This window comes from Entelurus aequoreus, linkage group LG20, assembly GCF_033978785.1.
Source record: "Entelurus aequoreus isolate RoL-2023_Sb linkage group LG20, RoL_Eaeq_v1.1, whole genome shotgun sequence".
NCBI lineage: Eukaryota > Metazoa > Chordata > Actinopteri > Syngnathiformes > Syngnathidae > Entelurus > Entelurus aequoreus.
The window spans coordinates 35,523,160-35,541,302 of record NC_084750.1 but is presented as its reverse complement, the minus strand read 5'-3'; the positions used below and the strand labels follow the sequence as shown (position 1 = coordinate 35,541,302).

Genomic DNA, 18,143 nt, shown 5'->3' with positions numbered 1-18,143 from the left:
CTGAATGGCCCTGTTTACACTGCACACCCAATCTGATTTGTTTGTCCTCAAGTGACACAGAACTGATTTTTTTTTGCCAGTTTACACGCTCCAAAGTGTTTCAAATTTGATCGTTTGGCAACAGGAGATAGTGCTGAATCCGATTGGAATCTGATCTTTTCAAATGTGACTGCATTCTAAACACAATACGTGAATATGATTTTTTTCGTCAGCTTTGGGCGGACTACGTCACTCGTGTGCACCGGGAAAGACATAGTCGCAAGCGGAAATGGATACTTCTTCACAAGATCCAGTTTCGTTTTTGATTGAAGACAACCACATTTTCGGAGCATCACTTGTCAATAGTTTATATGTATAATAGGCTATATGTATAATATCAATATATATTTTAATTCCGAAGAAATAGCGATTGTTGAAAGACCTGTTTTGACGCTGTGGTGCATTTGCTTACATGTGAGTTGAAAAATAAAGCTCCTGTAGATCCACGCTGATGTCCGTGCCTCCTCTACTTAACTGCCATAACGATTACAACACTCCCAAATATATTACACTATATACATCCATTCATACATTATATTACTTTAATTTACTTTCAGTACAAAATCACTCATTTTGAAGATGTTGTGACTTATTTTATTTTGTAGAAGCAGCGACTTCCTCCCAGTCAATTTCCTTTTTCACTTTATCGAAGTGCGCATACAAGTGACGTCGAGGCCACATTGGGGCCTGTGCGCGTTTTCACTGGAATCTGATAAAAATCACATTTTACTTGCAGTGTAAACAGTCGGCTGGAAAAAAAATCAAATGTAAAAAAAAATCCTATTTGGCCTGCGGTGTAAATGTAGTCTGAGTGACTTATCACAATTAAACCTAAGGTGTAGCGTTGTCGCCCTCTACTGGTCAAATTTAGTGCTACATGTATCAAACAAGGTTTTTTTGTTGTTGTTTTTTTGTCCTGCCCAGCTTCTAAGGCAAATCATATAGTTGATGTAGATGCCCATATCGGCTGTTCAGATTTACTTTACAAAAGAGAAGTGTAAGATACTTCTCTTGTTGCCTTATTTGTATTTGACTTTATTAAATGAATTTTTATTATCATTTGGTGCAGCCGGGCCGGAGCAGGAGGGGATAGAAAGAGAAAAAAAGGAAGACAGAGGGGGGAATTGTGGGGACAAGAGGGGGATAAGACAGAGAGAAAAAAACAACAACAGCAAACACAACAATAACAACAACAACAACAATAGAGCAACATCAGCAAATACGACATGTACAAATATGATGGTAAAAGTGATAGCAAATAAGCAGTTAGCGAAAATAAAAAATAATACAGAAATGACAATGAGCATTATTACACTACAAATGGAGCAATACAAATACCAATAGAAATCGCTCTATTGATAATGAACAATACCAATAATTTACCTTTATTATCAACAATACAGTTGTTCAAATGCAACAATACATATACGTAATGATAACTAGAGATACGAAAGAATGCAGAAAAATGGAGGGGAAGAAAGAGAAGCAACCTATATTAACTTTGTAGATAGTTATAGTAACAATAGGTTAAGCTTTGTCAGTATGCCATGTGTTGATTGATTGATTGATTGATTGAGACTTTTATTAGTAGGTTGCACAGTGAAGTACATATTCCGTACAATTGACCACTAAATGGTAACACCAGAATAAGTTTTTCAACTTGTTTAAGTCGAGGTCCACTTAAATTGATTCATGTTAGGTTTGATCGGCATAGTTACTTTCAAATGCCAACACGACCACGAATACAAAATACATCACAAAGTCAGCAATTTCAATACAAAACAAACTAAATATGCGCAATGTCTACTTACAAATGCTTGACAAAGTTTTGATGAAACTTACACACTGGGATTTCTACCATTGTTGCTGCTTTTCTGGATCAATGTGTCCGTCGCTTAAAGGCCTACTGAAACCCACTACTACCGACCACGCAGTCTGATAGTTTATATATCAATGATGAAATCTTAACATTGAAACACATGCCAATACGGCCGGGTTAACTTATAAAGTGCAATTTTAAAATTCCCGCCACACTTCCGGTTGAAAAACTCCTTTGGATATGATTTATGCGCGTGACGTCACAAAATCCACGGAAGTGGTTGGACCCCATCGACCCGATACAAAAACCTCTTGTTTTCTTCGACAAAATTCCACAGTATTCTGGACATCTGTGTTGGTGAATCTTTTGCAATTTGTTTAATGAACAATGGAGGCTGCAAAGAAGAACGTTGTAGGTGGGATCGATCGGTGTATTAGCGGCTAAGTACAATACTTACAGCAACACAACAAGGACTACTTACTACGCCTAGCCGATGCTTGCCGCCAAACCCACGGATGAAGTCCTTCGTCGCGCCGTCGATCGCTGGAACGCAGGTGAGCACGGCTGTTGATGGGAAGATGAGGGCTGGCTGGCGTAGGTGGAGCGCTAATGTTTTTAGCATAGTTCTGAGAGGTTCGGTTGCTAAGTTGCTAAATTAGCCTTAGCGTCGTTAGCAACAGCATTGTTAAGCCTTACCAGGCTGAGAATTTTTAACCTTGTAGTTACATGTACATGGTTTAATAGTATTGTTGATCTTCTGTCTATCCTTCCAGTCAGTGGTTTATTTATTTTGTTTCTATCTTCATTTGAGAACGATGCTATCACGTTAGCTCAGTAGCTAAGTGTGTCACCGATGTATTGTCGTGGAGATAAAAGTCACTTTAAATGTCCATTTCGCGTGCTCGACTCATTTTCAAGAGGATATAGTATCCGAGGTGGTTTAAAATATAAATCCGTGATACACAATAGAAAAAGGAGAGAGTGTGGAATCCAATGAGCTAGCTTGTACCTAAGTTACGGTCAGAGCAAAAAAAGATACGTCCATCACTGCCTCTCTAATCCTTCACTTTAACGTTCCTCATCTACGAATCTTTCATCCTCGCTCAAATTAATGGGGTAATCGTCGCTTTGTCGCTCCGAATCTCTCGCTCCATTGTAAACAACGGGGAATTGTGAGGAATACTAGCTCCTGTGACGTCACGCTACTTCCGGTACAGGCAAGGCTTTTTTTTTATCAGCGAGCAAAAGTTGCGAACTTTATCGTCGATTTTCTCTACTAAATCCTTTCAGCAAAAATATGTCAATATCGCCAAATGATCAAGTATGACACATAGAATGGTTCTGCTATTCCCGTTTAAATAAAAAAAAATTCATTTCAGTAGGCCTTTAAAAGGTCCAACAGAAAACAATGACTCGAGCACTTGCTCGGGCAGAACATTCATACTTTGTTGTCTAGTCGTTGTTTAAGGTTCTATTTTTACTTTTGATTTTGATGTTTTTTTAGGGTTGAATGAGTATTCTTCTTCTACTCACCCACTGCTGTGTTATTGTGACACGCATGCCTCACTGTTTCCCCCTGTGGTGGCGGGAGTACTGCACACATGATCAACCCTAGTTTTAATGGTTTCATCAAGCCCATTTGGGCAATGAAAAGCTTTGGTGGAGCCGGATGTGGCTTGCAGGCCGCCTGTTGAATAGGTCTGATGTATGTACAGTCTCTTAACCCTGCAGCAACTTCGCCTAGCCAAATTGCTTGAAATTAGGGCTGCAACAATTGATACATTTGATTATAAAAAAGCACCAGTTTGTATTTTGTTGCTTCGATGATTCACTTAATGAATATAATACGCAGACATTGTTTCAGTAAGACTGCTCCGGTGGACATGAGCTCCATGCACATATCGGTGATGTAACCTGCGTGTACATGTACAAAATCAATGAGGTGGAAAGAGAGCAAAGAGGTCACAGATGAGAGAGAGGTTTTGTGATCATTTAAAAGTGGAAAAAGACGGACATCTTGGTGAAATGTTTGCACTGTCAAACGAAGCTGGCATTTCTCAATTGCTCTGCAGCAGGGGTATCAAACGTATGGCCCGAGGGCCGGATCAGCCCCGCGGACAAGTTTTATCCGGCCCGCGGGATGAGTTTGCTAAGTGTAAAAAGTAACCTGAAATTTTTGAATGACAGAAACAGCTGTTCTAAATGTGTCCACTGGATGTTGCAATAGCAATTCTTTGTATCTTTGTAGCTGATGCTACGTATGTACAAAATAAACCACATGATGTTAGTAAATCAGTCGAGCAAAATGATCAGACTACATAAATAACATACTGTAATTTGATTTTGATATACTTTTTTTTATTTTGATATATTAAAAATGAACACCCAATGAGTTGACTGATGAACATTATCACATATTTTTTCAGAAAATATAAATAACGACAAATAAAGATAGAATACTATTAACCGCAACATGTAAGTGTAAAAAAAAAACCAACAACATTATTATTTGTATAATCTCAGAATGTGCTTGTTCTATTTTTAAACAAAGAAAACAATCTGAAGTTGTCTTTATTTTGAAGTTATCGTGCCGTGATTTTACCAGTCTGGCCCACGTGGGAGTAGATTTTTTTCCATGTGGCCCCCGGTCTAAAATGAGTTTGACACCCTTGCTCTACAGCAATAATGCAGCACATTTTCATATTTAAAAGCAACAAGTTAAACGTCTATTTTGGTAGCTAACATCTTATATGTTTGACTTGCATAATGAATGTTTTATGCAAACACATGTAAGGACATGTTAGCATCCACTGTATGTTAATGCTAAAGAGTTGTTTGTCAAAAAATCTAAACCTACTCCTCCAATTAATACCTTTTTTTAAACTGTGTTAAATTCACTCAATCACTCATGTATCATACTTCATCAGAGAGTCTTTAAGTTTAATTAGATTCTTTATTGGTTATACATTACTTCAGAAGCCATGTTACTTTTAGACTGTCAATCAACATTCTTGACTTATTGTCACACATGCAATAATCGTGGTTTCAAAAATATCTGGGTTTATACGTATGTGTGCAACACCCATGTTTGCTTACACCGTCCTTGGCCACTTGTCGTAGCCTCACCATTTTCTGTTGGTTTCGAACTAAGTTGAAATGCCTCGTAGTGCTGTCACCAAGTTCCTTGTAACATTTCACTGTCATTAGGGGTGTACAAAAAATTATTCACATAAAAATCGTGATTCCCATTCATTCCCATTCGAAATAAATTTATAATTTAAAAAAAATATATTAAAAAATCTATATAATTATATATTTTCTTAAATAATCAATTTAAAAAAAAAAATTTTTTTTAGGCCATCTCCCTGTGACAAGGAGTTTTTCTAGCCTGTAACCTGTTTTGAAAAACTTTCATTATAAATATTATACTAAATATTACATTGCGAGAATTGGTTTCGATCGAGAATGGTGTTGAATCGATTCTGAATCAAATAGTCACCCTAGAAATTGTAATCGGATTGAATCGTTAGGTGCTCCAAGATTCACACCCCCTATGCAGTTACTGTACAGTAATGCAAGTGGCGTTTGTCATTAGCACACTGACTGCACCACAAGGGCAAGGACGTGAGGCTCGGCAATTCGAAGACGGTGGAGAGAAAAAAATAAAGCCTATGCCTCCTGCGGTTAAGTTATTGAAGAAGTTATCAATCAATCAAAGTTTATTTATATAGCCCTTAATCACAAGTGCCTCAAAGGGCTGCACAAGCCACGACGACATCCTCGGCTCAGATGTCACATCAGGGCAAGAAAAAACTCAACCCAATGGGCGTAATGAGAAACCTTAGACGGGACCGCAGTTGTGGGGACACCCCAATGGGCAACCGGTGAAATGGGTGCTGAGTGGATACGGTTAATAATGTGAGAGTCCAGACCATAGTGGGGCCAGCAGGGGATAATCTTGAATGAAGACAAGTCAGCACCGCAGACACGTCCACAACTGATGCACAGAGGAGGGGTCCAGCCCGGGTCCCGACTTTGAACAGCTAGCGCCTCAACTGTGGTTACCTGATAACCTCTCCACGCAGGAGAGGGGGGCAGAGCAGAAAAGAAAAGAGACTGCAGATCAACTGGTCTAAAAGGGGGTCTATTTAATGGCTAGCGTATACAAATTAGTTTTAAGATGGGACTTAAATGCTTCTACTGAGGTAGCATCTCTAACTGTTACCGGTAGGGCATTCCAGAGTACTGGAGCCAGAATAGAAAATGCTCTAAAGCAGTGGTCCCCAACCTTTTTGTACTTGCGGACCGGTCAATGCTTGAAAATTTGTCCCACGAACCGGGGGGGTAGTAAAAAAAAAAAAATTGTTTTTTTTGTTTTTTTTGTTTGTTTTTTGTCATAAAGAAATACAATCATGTGTGCTTACGGACTGTATCCCTGCAGACTGTATTGATTTATATTGATATATAATTTATATACTGTGTTTTTTATGTTGATTTAATTAAAAAAAATAAAAAAAACATTTTTTTTTTTTTTTTTTTTAATTTTTTTTTTTAAATTAAAATTTAAAAATGTTTTTTTAATTTTTTTTTTAATTTAGAAAATATTTAAACTGCATCAAGTTGCCAGAATTATTTTAAAAAATACCGGTAAACTTTTTTGGACCGACTTTAACTTTCTGCTGTAACGCAGATCCATCTACACTTCTAATAAAAAGTATTAAGGTGGTGTTTGTATCGATCCGCCCACTCCTGTTTACATTCGAGAGCTCTAGCTTAGCGATTAGCCTTGTTTTATTGTATCATGTTTAGTTATTTCTTGTGCAGTAGTACCCCAAAGATAATATTTGTATAAAACAGAGTTGATTTGCCGCCATGGAGGTGAGGAATATTGATTTGGAAGCGGCACTTTGGAGGGACGTTAGCCGCAAGCAAGGACGCTACATTGTGTTGAGGACGCTTCGTTCCTCTGGCTCAATTGTCGGACAAATTTATAAAATTTTTATATCGAATTTGGTCTACCCTATTTACCACCAAAGGCACGCACATGTGACCAATAGTGTTTTAAGACAACATATTTGACAAATGTCTAATTTTTACAATTAAAAGTTAAACTTTGTACTTGTAATTGTCATTCGGGCAGAATAAGATGACCAGCATTCATTCAGTCACGGCTGTCTGTTGCAAATGCGCATGCACAAGAGATGTTCAAGAACAAATGCATTTAAAAACGAATGCTCTGGTTGCTCTTTTGCTGTTTTTAGTTGTTATGTTATGTTACAATGCTTTAGCTGGTCATAGCTTACATTGTATATCTAAAATAATGCCCTTTCAGCCTTCGAGGGAGCCACTTAACTGCTGTAAACAGCACCTTGTAAAATAAGAATGTGTGTTGGTAGTAGTACAGCTCAATAACTAATTAACTTTGCAACATAGGTCAAACCTCCTGGGCAAACATTAGACTTGAACACTTTAACCTGCATCACCGTTGTCCTTCTATGTGAACATGTGAACTGAAAACCTGCCAATAGAAACAATCCAGATGTTAAAAACTTAAACATTCAATGTGACAAAGTGTAGTTTCTGAGATGTCTTGGTGAGGAGGTACAGTACAGTAACAGGTTTGTTTTAAGGAATAACTTCTCACTCTGTGAAAATCCAAACAAACTGTCTGGAGCTATGTTGAGGATTTCAGACATGTGGTTTCCTGTTTAGAAAAAAAAGAGTGAAGCAGGGAACTTGCCTGGGCAGGCAGCGAGATGCCCTTCCGAATACTTCCTTAGCTCCCAGACACACCTGCCAGATTTCCAACCTCAGACATAAACTATGAACATATACAATATGTGGTTGACTGGGTAATGGGTTGGAGCACTTTGCCTCTCTAGTGCAGACACTAACTTTAGCTCCTGAGACACCAGACATTCCTCAGGGAAGGGTTGGGTTTGTCCTCTGTTCCGTTCTTCAGTCCTTGCAATAATGCTTTCTGCATTACATGGTTGTTTTGTTTATAATGGTGCCAAAAAGTACAAATAAGAACATATTACTTTTTTTTGAACGGGGACTTTAGTTCAATTGATTTTATTCCAGACATGCATATGAGGTTATATTGTAGCGCAGACTCAAGCGAATAGTTACACTGTATACTTCAACATGTGCGAAAAGGAGTAGGAAAAATGATATCTTATTTAATCCCACCCTTTCTCCACATCACAACAATGTATGTGTTCAGTGCCACTCACAAAGTGACACCCTCAGAATTGGAGCACAATCCATTCTATTTTTAAACATTTTACTGTTGTATTGTCCCACAAAAATAGTTCGTTTTACCTTTAAAATGTTATTACATTTTAGCCAATTTAAAATGTTTGCCTTTTTCAATTTTGTTTGATGTTCCAATGATCCAACCTTCTATTTGTTCGAATTTTCAATACATTTTCTGTAGCAGCAATTATGGAATAAAATTAAGTCTGTTCAAGCAAATTTTAGCATATGGTCATCTATATGCAAATGAAGCCATACATGTAATTTTTTGTAATAGAAAAACAATCACTATTTTCCTCATGAGCTTATCACAGATCCCTTGCTCGTCTTGACTCACCTGTCCATGTTTTCCTGACCATATTTTCTTACAATATGATGATGAATTGTTCCACCACCAAACTGTTCAAACTCCAAATGTCCACTGTATACTTTCTGTAACTTGGCAAAAAGATGTTTCCTTCTCAGGCTCATTTGGTATTTCTTCTATTTATTTTGTCCAGACGTGGACTCTCAGGTTGCTGTCATCTTGGTGAGCCTGGTTCCTCTGCTGGTCATGGCTATATTGGTGATTTCTTCCTTCTACTGTTATCGAGTCTACCTCCAGCGCAAGGCTAATGCTAGACGCAAGAAAGGCGGCCCACCCGACTTTAGTGACGCTCGCGCCATCATGGTTGACGACGAAGGTTCTGACAGCAGCTCCACGCACGCCAATAACCTTAACCACAACACTGAGCTGTTGCCTATTGAACTGGATGTCCAGGTGGGAAAAGGTCGTTTTGCCGAAGTTTACAAAGCCAAACTGAAGCAGGGATCCACAGTCAGTGACGAGCAGGGCTTTGAGACTGTGGCAGTGAAGATTTTCTCATGCGAGGATTACGCATCCTGGAAGAATGAGAAGGACATTTTCTCGGACGCCGACTTGAGACATGAAAATGTGCTCCACTTCCTCACAGCAGAGGAGAGGAAGATCCAGAGACAATACTGGCTGATCACAGCGTACCAGCCAAGGGGGAACCTCCAAGAATACTTGATCCACCATATTGTCAGCTGGCATGAGCTGTGGTTACTGGGAGGATCGCTTGCTGGTGGACTGGCACATCTTCACAGTCACCACTCCCCATATGGCCGATACAAGGTGCCTATTGCACACAGGGACATTAAGAGCTCCAACATACTCGTGAAGAGTGACCTGACCTGCTGCCTGTGCGACTTTGGCCTCGCACTCCGGCTAGACAACTCCCTGTCTGTGGATGAGCTGGCAAACAGTGGACAGGTAACCTTCACACTATCAATCCAATTTTCTTAATCAGATTTTTCATAATGTCTTGATCCTAATGCCAGAAGTTTCATTTCTCGAATTTGAAACAGTTGATGGGGTTATACTGTAGATTTGGTCTGTTGGGTTCTATACATGGTAAACAATTTTAAAGAAGAACTTTCTCTTTACCTATCAGTTGAAAGAAAGAAGAATATTTTGCGGATACATTAAAACTAAGCACAGCATGAAACACAATTTGGATGACTTGATAACTTGACAATCTACCAGGCATCCCATTACAATGCACTTTAAAGGGGAACTGCATTTTCTTTGGAATTTTGCATATCATTTACAATCCCTATGTAAGGCAAGAACGCATGATTTTCATTTGTTTATGCATTCTAATTTGTAATACACGGCAAATACGAGGTGGCAAACGAAGCAGCTAATGGGAGTACACTATTCCGTCTATAAAGCCCTCTAAAAAAACATCCAAAAGCCGCCAACAATACTAGTATTAGCGATATTGTTATTAAGTGCTAACACAAACTATTTTTAGCGGTACAGTGATCACAGAGGGCTAACATACAGTATTGAGCTGCTGCTGCATTGCCTCTAAATTGGTAGAAGTACATTTTAGATTATAAATCATGCATCTCACTTGTATGGCAGAATGTTGTGGACATAAACTGAGAAGTTGATCAACATTAACATCCAACTTATACCCGGAGATGGCGAGAAAGACATAAAAAGATGTTCATTCGCGGCTCCTTTTGTTTGTAACCTGTGGGAGAATTATGATTAATCCTTCATCTAAAGGGGAGGATACTGTATGAACAGTCAGTCAGCATCCTAGTGAGAGCAGACATTGTACAGTAAGTGATTGTTTTTATGTTCGTAGTTTGTATATCTTTTTTCACACTCCGTAATACAGCTGCATGATGCTTATGCATGATGCACACTAGTGGTGGTGTTGTTGTGTCAGGGAAAAGCTAAATTTGTGATGCATCTTTGAAATTAAAATGTCGCCGTATGCTAAAAATTACCAAATAACGTAAACATTACATGTTCTTGTGAATGTGCCTGTTACTACATTACATATATATCTACAGCCAGGGCCGAGGGAGTTTTTTGGGGCCCCTCCCTAAACCTTAACAACACTCCCATCCACCCCTCACCCGCATACCTCAACAATGCAAAAAAATAAATTTAAAAAATAATACTTTGCCTTCGCAACGGGCGCATGCACATCTGTGGGAGGGCAATAGAGGAGTAAACTTCAAGAATAATGTTGGCAATTTGGGAGATTGCTTGTGCCTTTAGTTCAGTAGTCAGCACGCTTGCCTCTCACACCGGCAACCTGGCTTCGCGCCCTTCTCGGAGCAGTATGCTTCTGCTAAGGTAAGCGTGTGCAATATCGGCCCTGCTTAGTGTGTATATAAAATAATGGAGACTTTTGGATGTTTTTTAGAGCGCTTTATAGACAGAATAGAGCGACTCCAATTGGCTCCAGCTGGCTTTTGCTAGTGTTTATTTACGAATTAGTGCATAAAAAACTAAAACATATGTACGCTTGTCTCACATAAGGATTATGAATGGAAAAAAAAGGGAACGTTTTGAGCTAATTATCCTTGACCACTCGATAAAAAGAATCAGATCCGATGTCAAGCTAACCACATACAGTACATCAGGAGTCATTAACTATATTTGCAGACCTGCCAACTTGTACGCATACGCAATTTGTACTTGCCACACATTTTAACCCTTTAATATGCTTGTAGAGTACGCATTTTCGTTGGTCAGGTCTCTGAAACTTGGTTTAGGCCCCTACGTTGAGGCACCAGAGTATGCTCCGACAGCTTACTCCTTTGTTCCATCTTCAATAACAATACCCTTACCTTTTTTAATTACCATTTTCCACTCACAAAGAAGGAAGCCAACAAGCTAAACAGTCGAGAGAGTTATGGTTGCTCCCAGAGTTAAAGTCCCGTACCTCACTCAAGCTTTAAAAAGAGCTATGAAAGCGTGGTTATCTAAAGTGCAGCCCTATGGCCATTAGCCGACACAATGCATCATAAAATACATTCAAAGCCTTAGAATAATGCATTTGGATGATTTGCAGAGGATGAGAGAGTCGTATTGTGTGTGGCGTTGTCAACACCAAAGCATAAACCAACTTTTATCCTACTCTCAAGGTCCAACACTTTATGATTAAACATCTCTTAAGAAGTACTCATAGTAGGTCAGGGGTTTTCAAAGTCTAACATTATGAGCCTCCTTATATGTAGCCAAACAGCTTCTGCGACCAACCCTGAATATGTTGTGTTCAGCATACTTTCAGTGCATTTGAAATGAGCATTCAAACCTTTTAATATTGTGCAGTATAATGAAGACAAACATTCTACTGTACACTAGCTCCTGAGTTTTCAAAGTCTAACATTGTGATCTGGTGTCAGCCACTTGTCGCCATTTGATAGGTTTAACTACAGTTTTCAGTGTTGTTTCACTTCATTGTGAGAAGACCTCAGCCATTGATGGTTTGCTTTGGTTTGTCAATTTCTGTATCTGCATTGCCCTGTGTGTATGGCACCAACAATAATCTTGTGGTGCTGTGGTTTCTCTTTTTAATTATCCCTTAAAAAATATGTTGTGTAACACTGGAATAATGTTCTCTCAGGTGGGAACAGCCAGGTACATGGCTCCAGAGGTCTTGGAGTCCAGGATCAACCTGGAAAACATTGAGTCCTTTAAACAAGCCGACGTGTACTCAATGGCACTCGTACTGTGGGAGATCATCTCGAGGTGCAGCGCTATTGGAGGTAAGATTCTGATAATTCTGAAGATGTCTGTCATTTTAGTCAACAAGTCTTGATGTGATTTGGCAAGATATGAACTGATCAAGCGTGATGCATGCAATGGACTAAAATTAGAGAGTAGCCATAATTGTTGTGGGAATCAATAGAATAATTCATTTATATGCACTATAAAACAAAAAAGAGCAACTTATTTGACTTAGCATTTACTATCTTATTTTGCTTGAAGTTGCGTATCGCTTATGTCACCGTGAGAACAAAACCCAAGTGTCAAAGCTACAATTAATCTTGTGGGAGTGTTGGATCAGTCTTATATGTGCTTATGTGCCTGTTTGCCATCCTGTTGTGAAAACAAGGCCAGGATATGTGCGAATAATAGAAATGGGTGATTATCTGAGAGCAAACTACAGAGTGCTGTTTCAAGTCACCACATTTGTTTTCACTTCCGCTTAAATGTCTCTATGGACCAGTTTGTCGCTGTGACTGCTCCTGTCTCCATTGTGTCAATGTCGTGATTGAATGCTGGGTTTGGGCATGAACATGTCTCCTTTTTCTCTTTCCTGTTTTGCCCCGAACACCCCTTTAGGGGGAGTCCTTGAAATGTCTGTACAGTCGTGTGACCCAACAGGCCAAGTGACCCACAATTCAACTTGTTTTTCTTTTTTGTACAAAAATCTGTGTGCCCTGTGGCTACACTTTGAAAATAACATAGACCCTTTCCTGTTTTGCATGGACACATTCCCGGGACAGTATTTTTGTGTGTCCAGAAACAAGTATAGATGTCCATGCCTCTGTCTGCAGAACACCAGACAAACTGCTTGTAGACAGTGTCTGACCATATCCGACCAGTGGATATTTTAAAACATCCACAAGAGCATGAGTTTGGCTTCTTTACATCCTCTTCCCATCTATTTCTTGGTTGGTATCCAACTCTTGTTAGCTACATATAGGTCGTACCGTTAAAGGGAAGCAGACATGAATACATTTAAACTTTAAATGTTCTTCCTTCTTGGAATATGTCTGTCATTCTCTGCTACTAAAATTGACAGCAGCCCTATATTTTCTCATGTATCTTTGTCATCTGTCTCTCGAGTACTTCCTACTCTTGCCAGATGACTCCGACTGCATGGAAACACTTTCAAAGCTCTGCTCACACCAGCACAGTCTGACACTTGGGTCATATAAAGGTGTTTGATTCAACCATACCTTTTATTGACCTTACTGTATCTATGATGCGCGCTACAGTAATCTCCCATGCACTTAAAGGCCTACTGAAACCCACTACTACCGACCACACAGTCTGATAGTTTATATATCAATGATGAAATCTTAACATTTCAACACATGCCAATACGGCCGGGTTGACTTAAGTTAAGCTGAGAATTATTAACCGTGTAGTTATATGTCCATGGTTTAATAGTATTGTTGATCTTCTGTCTATCCTTCCAGTCAGGGATTCATGTATTTTGTTTCTATCTGCATTTGAGAACGATGCTATCACGTTAGCTCCGTAGCTAAGTGTTTCACCGATGTATTGTCGTGGAGATAAAAGTCACTGTGAATGTCCATTTCGCGTTCTCGACTCTCATTTTCAAGAGGATATAGTATCCGAGGTGGTTTAAAATACAAATCCATGATCCACAATAGAAAAAGGAGAGAGTGTGGAATCCAATGAGCCAGCTTGTACCTAAGTTACGGTCGGAGCGAAAAAAGATACGTCCTTCACTGCCTCTCTAGTCATTCACTCTAACGTTCCTCATCCACGAATCTTTCATCCTCGCTCAAATTAATGGGGTAATCGTCGCTTTGTCGCTCCGAATCTCTCTCGCTCCATTGTAAACAATGGGGAATTGTGAGGAATACTAGCTCCTGTGACGTCACGCTACTTCCGGTACAGGCAAGGCTTTTTTTTATCAGCGAGCAAAAGTTGCGAACTTTATTGTCGATTTTCTTTACTAAATCCTTTCAGCAAAAATATGTCAATATCGCGAAATGATCAAGTATGACACATAGAATGGATCTGCTATTCCCGTTTAAATAAAAAAAAATCATTTCAGTAGGCCTTTAAGTGTAAAAAGCTACCCAGTTGCGCACATTTCCTCCTAAGTCTTTCATTGCGCGGCTTTATTCAAGAGGCGCTCTCCGGTTAGGGTAACCCTGAAATGCGGGCGTTCCTTGTTAAATCTGGCTTTGCACATATTTCTCCAATCGACCTAGAACTTTTGCTTCCATGTGCTTCTGAGGCTGCAATAAGTCCTGCGCCCTGAGAAGGTGAAACATTATTTTACACTTGAAGTTTGCATGCACTGTATGGCACATGTAATATAATAAAATAGCCATGAATTCACAATCAAAAATCTATATATTCCCATCGTTTACCTGGATTTGGTTCTGTGTAAGCAGAAGAAAAGGAGGACTAGACAACAGCATAAAACGCAAGGCGACTGTGCATATCGACATCAATGAAAACAATAATTTAATATGTCCATTAGACACTATAAAAAGGGCGAGGAGGTGATCAACTTAGACTTAGACTTCGTTTTATTGTCATTCAAATTTGAACTTTACAGTACAGATAAAAACAACATTTCGTTGCATTAGCTCATTGTAGTGCAGGATAAAAGAGCAATAATGTGCAGATATAAATAAATAGATTACTGTGCAGATAAATATATTGCACTTTTTCATATGCATCCATGTTTATGGATTATGTAATATTGTCTTTATAATCCAGCGAGTTAATCCGTTTTTGGGGGGGAATTGAGGGAATTATTTTGATGCGTTCAAGATTCAAAATAATTCCCTCAATTCGCCCCCAAATTGAGGGAATTATTTTGACTCTTGAACAATCGCCTTATTGAACACAATAATGATTAGCCAGAATGTATCAAGCAGAATAATAGAATATTTGATTGACAGTCAAGTTTAAATTTCTCAGCTGTCTCTTTTCAACTCACACAAACATGTCCTCGCAAGCCCCTTTGATGTGTCACGGCTTCACAAATAGTTGTACTAAACAGAAGTGGTAAAGGAAAACTGCCCTTTTTGGGGATTTTTGCCTATGAGCGACAAGAACACATGTTTTTTTTAATGCACTCGTGAAAAAACATACAATTCTGCTTACAAAGGAGCATACAGGAGCCATGAAGTCTTGACGCCATTGTGTTTATTTCGACTATAACGCACTAAAAAGCATCCAGAAAACGCCAACAAAACTCCATTTATATTTCTTAACCTGAATATTAAAGTGTTAGCGATATTGTTATTATAAGCGCTAATATTAAGGATCTATTTTTAGCGGCGTATTGTTTAAGAGAGGTAACTACCTTATGTGGCCGTATTGACATCATGAGCTGGTGAGCTGCTTTCTTGCCTCAGAGCTTGTGAAAACTAATACTAGATTATAAATAATGCCTCTCACTTTGTGGCCATAAACCGACAAGTTGGTACACTTTGACAGCCAACTTTCAACCGATTATGGCGAATAAGACTGTTGATTTATGAGTTATTCTTCATTTAAATGGGATTACATCTACATCCTAATAGTCAACACCCCATTGAGAGCAGACATCGTGCAGTAAGTGATGTTTAATGTGTGTTGGCTCTTATGAAGTGTGCCATGATTAGTAGTTATTGCTCAAGGGGAAAGCAAATGTTGTAAATGTGTTTCTGAAATTAATGCACTGCCAGATGTTCAATACGAGCAAAATACATACAATTTACGTGTTGCTATGAAGGTGCCTGTTGCTATATTTACATATATATTTACAGTGTGTAAATAAAACCTTGATGGAAGTGTTTGGAGGTTTTTTTTTTAAGCGCTTTATAGGCAGAATAGCCTTACTTCCATAGGCTCCATTGTAAGCGGATTTTTGATTAAAAATAAATTTACTTGGTAGAATGCTTTGGAAAAAAATAAAAACGTGTGCTCGTCTTACATAAAGATTGTGAATGATAGGCAACATTTTATAAAAAGGGCAGTTACATCCAGCCAGGAAGAAGATTCTGTTGCTCGTGCATACAAGCACTCAAATCAAAGATGAAACATGATGAAAAGAATCAAAAGAGCTTGCGTCAAAGTCGACAAAGTGCGCTGCTAACTGCTAAGCTAAAAATACAGCTCAGTTGAAACCCTCTGACGTCACTAGGCAACAGGCCCCGCCTTTTAAAAGCAAAGACTCCGCATACTGTGCGCTTATATTAAACACTCTTTTAAATAAAAAAATGTAGCATTGAGAGGTATCCATAGTTTTATTGGGTTGATGAAAAACAGGCATTTTTTACTGTATGGGCACTACATCTTTAGCGACGTACAGAGCGACCGCTTTAGTGATTGTTTTACACTGTGCTTCTTTCTCACCATACATGGTGCCTTGTGTAAATGATTCCACTACAATAAGCTGCTTTTTAACGGGAGTTTGTTTGTTTCTGTTCTTGTTCGCCACGTAAAGAGTTTCCCCACTCGGCTGGATGCTTCGGTTTCAGATACTGGCATTAGTTTGTTTTTCTGCTTTCTGTTTTTTAATAAACTTTGCAGCGTGCAATCATTTGTTCCACGCTTGTTGCCGCAAATCTAAACCACTGACGACACTTTTCTTTTAGTTGAAACAAACGTCTTGCTCTTGTGTGCGTCAGCATTAGCCATGTTGTGCTATATGTCTATGTGAATTAAAATTTGGGGGAAATCACAAGTCGAAGCTCCTGGAGGCAAAAAATATGGTAAGGTAAGCGGGGGAAAAAACATAGATTTTTTTACAAGTTTTTAATCGTCAACAAAAATCTCAAATTTATCGCTATAATCGATTTACTGCCAAGGCTTACAAAGTACGTCTCATTTGTTAAATCTTAAATCTGTTCAGTGCTAGACTGCTTCATCCCAAGTGCAGGACTAATAGACTACAAAACTCCTTTGTCCCACACGCCATTAGACTGAACAACTCCTCTCTGGGGAGGAGGGAGGGTACTAGGATGACAGGGGATGCAAAACAATAACAGTGCAATACTTTTTCATAACATGGTCACTACTGCCTAGTTTCTCTTGTTATATTCTTATTTGTACTGTTATATTTGTATTCTCTTTGTTGCTTTTTATTTGTATTCTTATTGTAGACCCATTACCTCCCTGCTTGGCACTCAGCATCAAGGGTTGGAATTGGGGGTTAAATCACCAAAAATGATTCCCGGGCGCGGCTACACTGCTGCACACTGCTCCCCTCACCTCCCAGGGGGTGGTCAAGGGGATGGGTCAAATGCAGAGGACAAATTTCACCACACCTAGTGTGTGTGTGTGACAATCATTGGTACTTTTACTTTAACTTTAATATTTTTCTATTTAGTTTCCATTTAATACCCCATTATTTACTTTTTACTGTTTAAATTCGATCTCAATTCTGTACCCTGCTGCTGGAATTTTAATTTTCCTGAGGGAACTCTCCTGAAGGAATCAATAAAGTACTATCTATCTATCTATCTATCTATCTATCTATCTATCTATCTATCTATCTATCTATCTATCTATCTATCTATCTATCTATCTATCTATCTATCTATCTATCTATCTATCTATCTATCTATCTATCTATCTATCTATCTATCTATCTATCTATCTACCTATCTACCTATCTATCTATCTATCTCTCTCTCTTAAATAAATCACATGACAACACTTTCATTCACAACTTTCATGGGCATATCCAGAGTCTGGATGGGAGAATACAAATGAGAGGAACATGTTTATGGTTTTGAATAGTCTGATTTGTCTTGGAATACCCTGACTGATTCATGATTAAGGCATGTGTTCAAAGACTATAAGTCTGTGTATCTTGTAGCTCCTAGTAAAAAAAATAACCACATGGACCTTTTTTAAATCTGTTGTTGATTAAACACTGAATAATGTGGAAATTGTTTTTCATGAATTAGGCCATTTGCTTTTGCTTCATTGACTGCAAAAAAAAGA

At 38.7% G+C, this 18,143-nt stretch overlaps 1 protein-coding gene across 3 annotated transcripts in view; it reads left to right on the top strand.

Moving 5' to 3' along the window:
• Positions 1-18,143, top strand: part of tgfbr2b (transforming growth factor beta receptor 2b) — a 306,567-nt gene that overhangs the window by 252,307 nt on the left and 36,117 nt on the right. For all 3 annotated transcript variants that reach the window (XM_062030024.1, XM_062030025.1, XM_062030023.1), the window contains 2 exons: positions 8,617-9,389; positions 12,052-12,193. In XM_062030024.1, the coding sequence (XP_061886008.1) occupies positions 8,617-9,389; positions 12,052-12,193 (915 nt within the window). The remainder of the gene's footprint in view (positions 1-8,616; positions 9,390-12,051; positions 12,194-18,143) is intronic.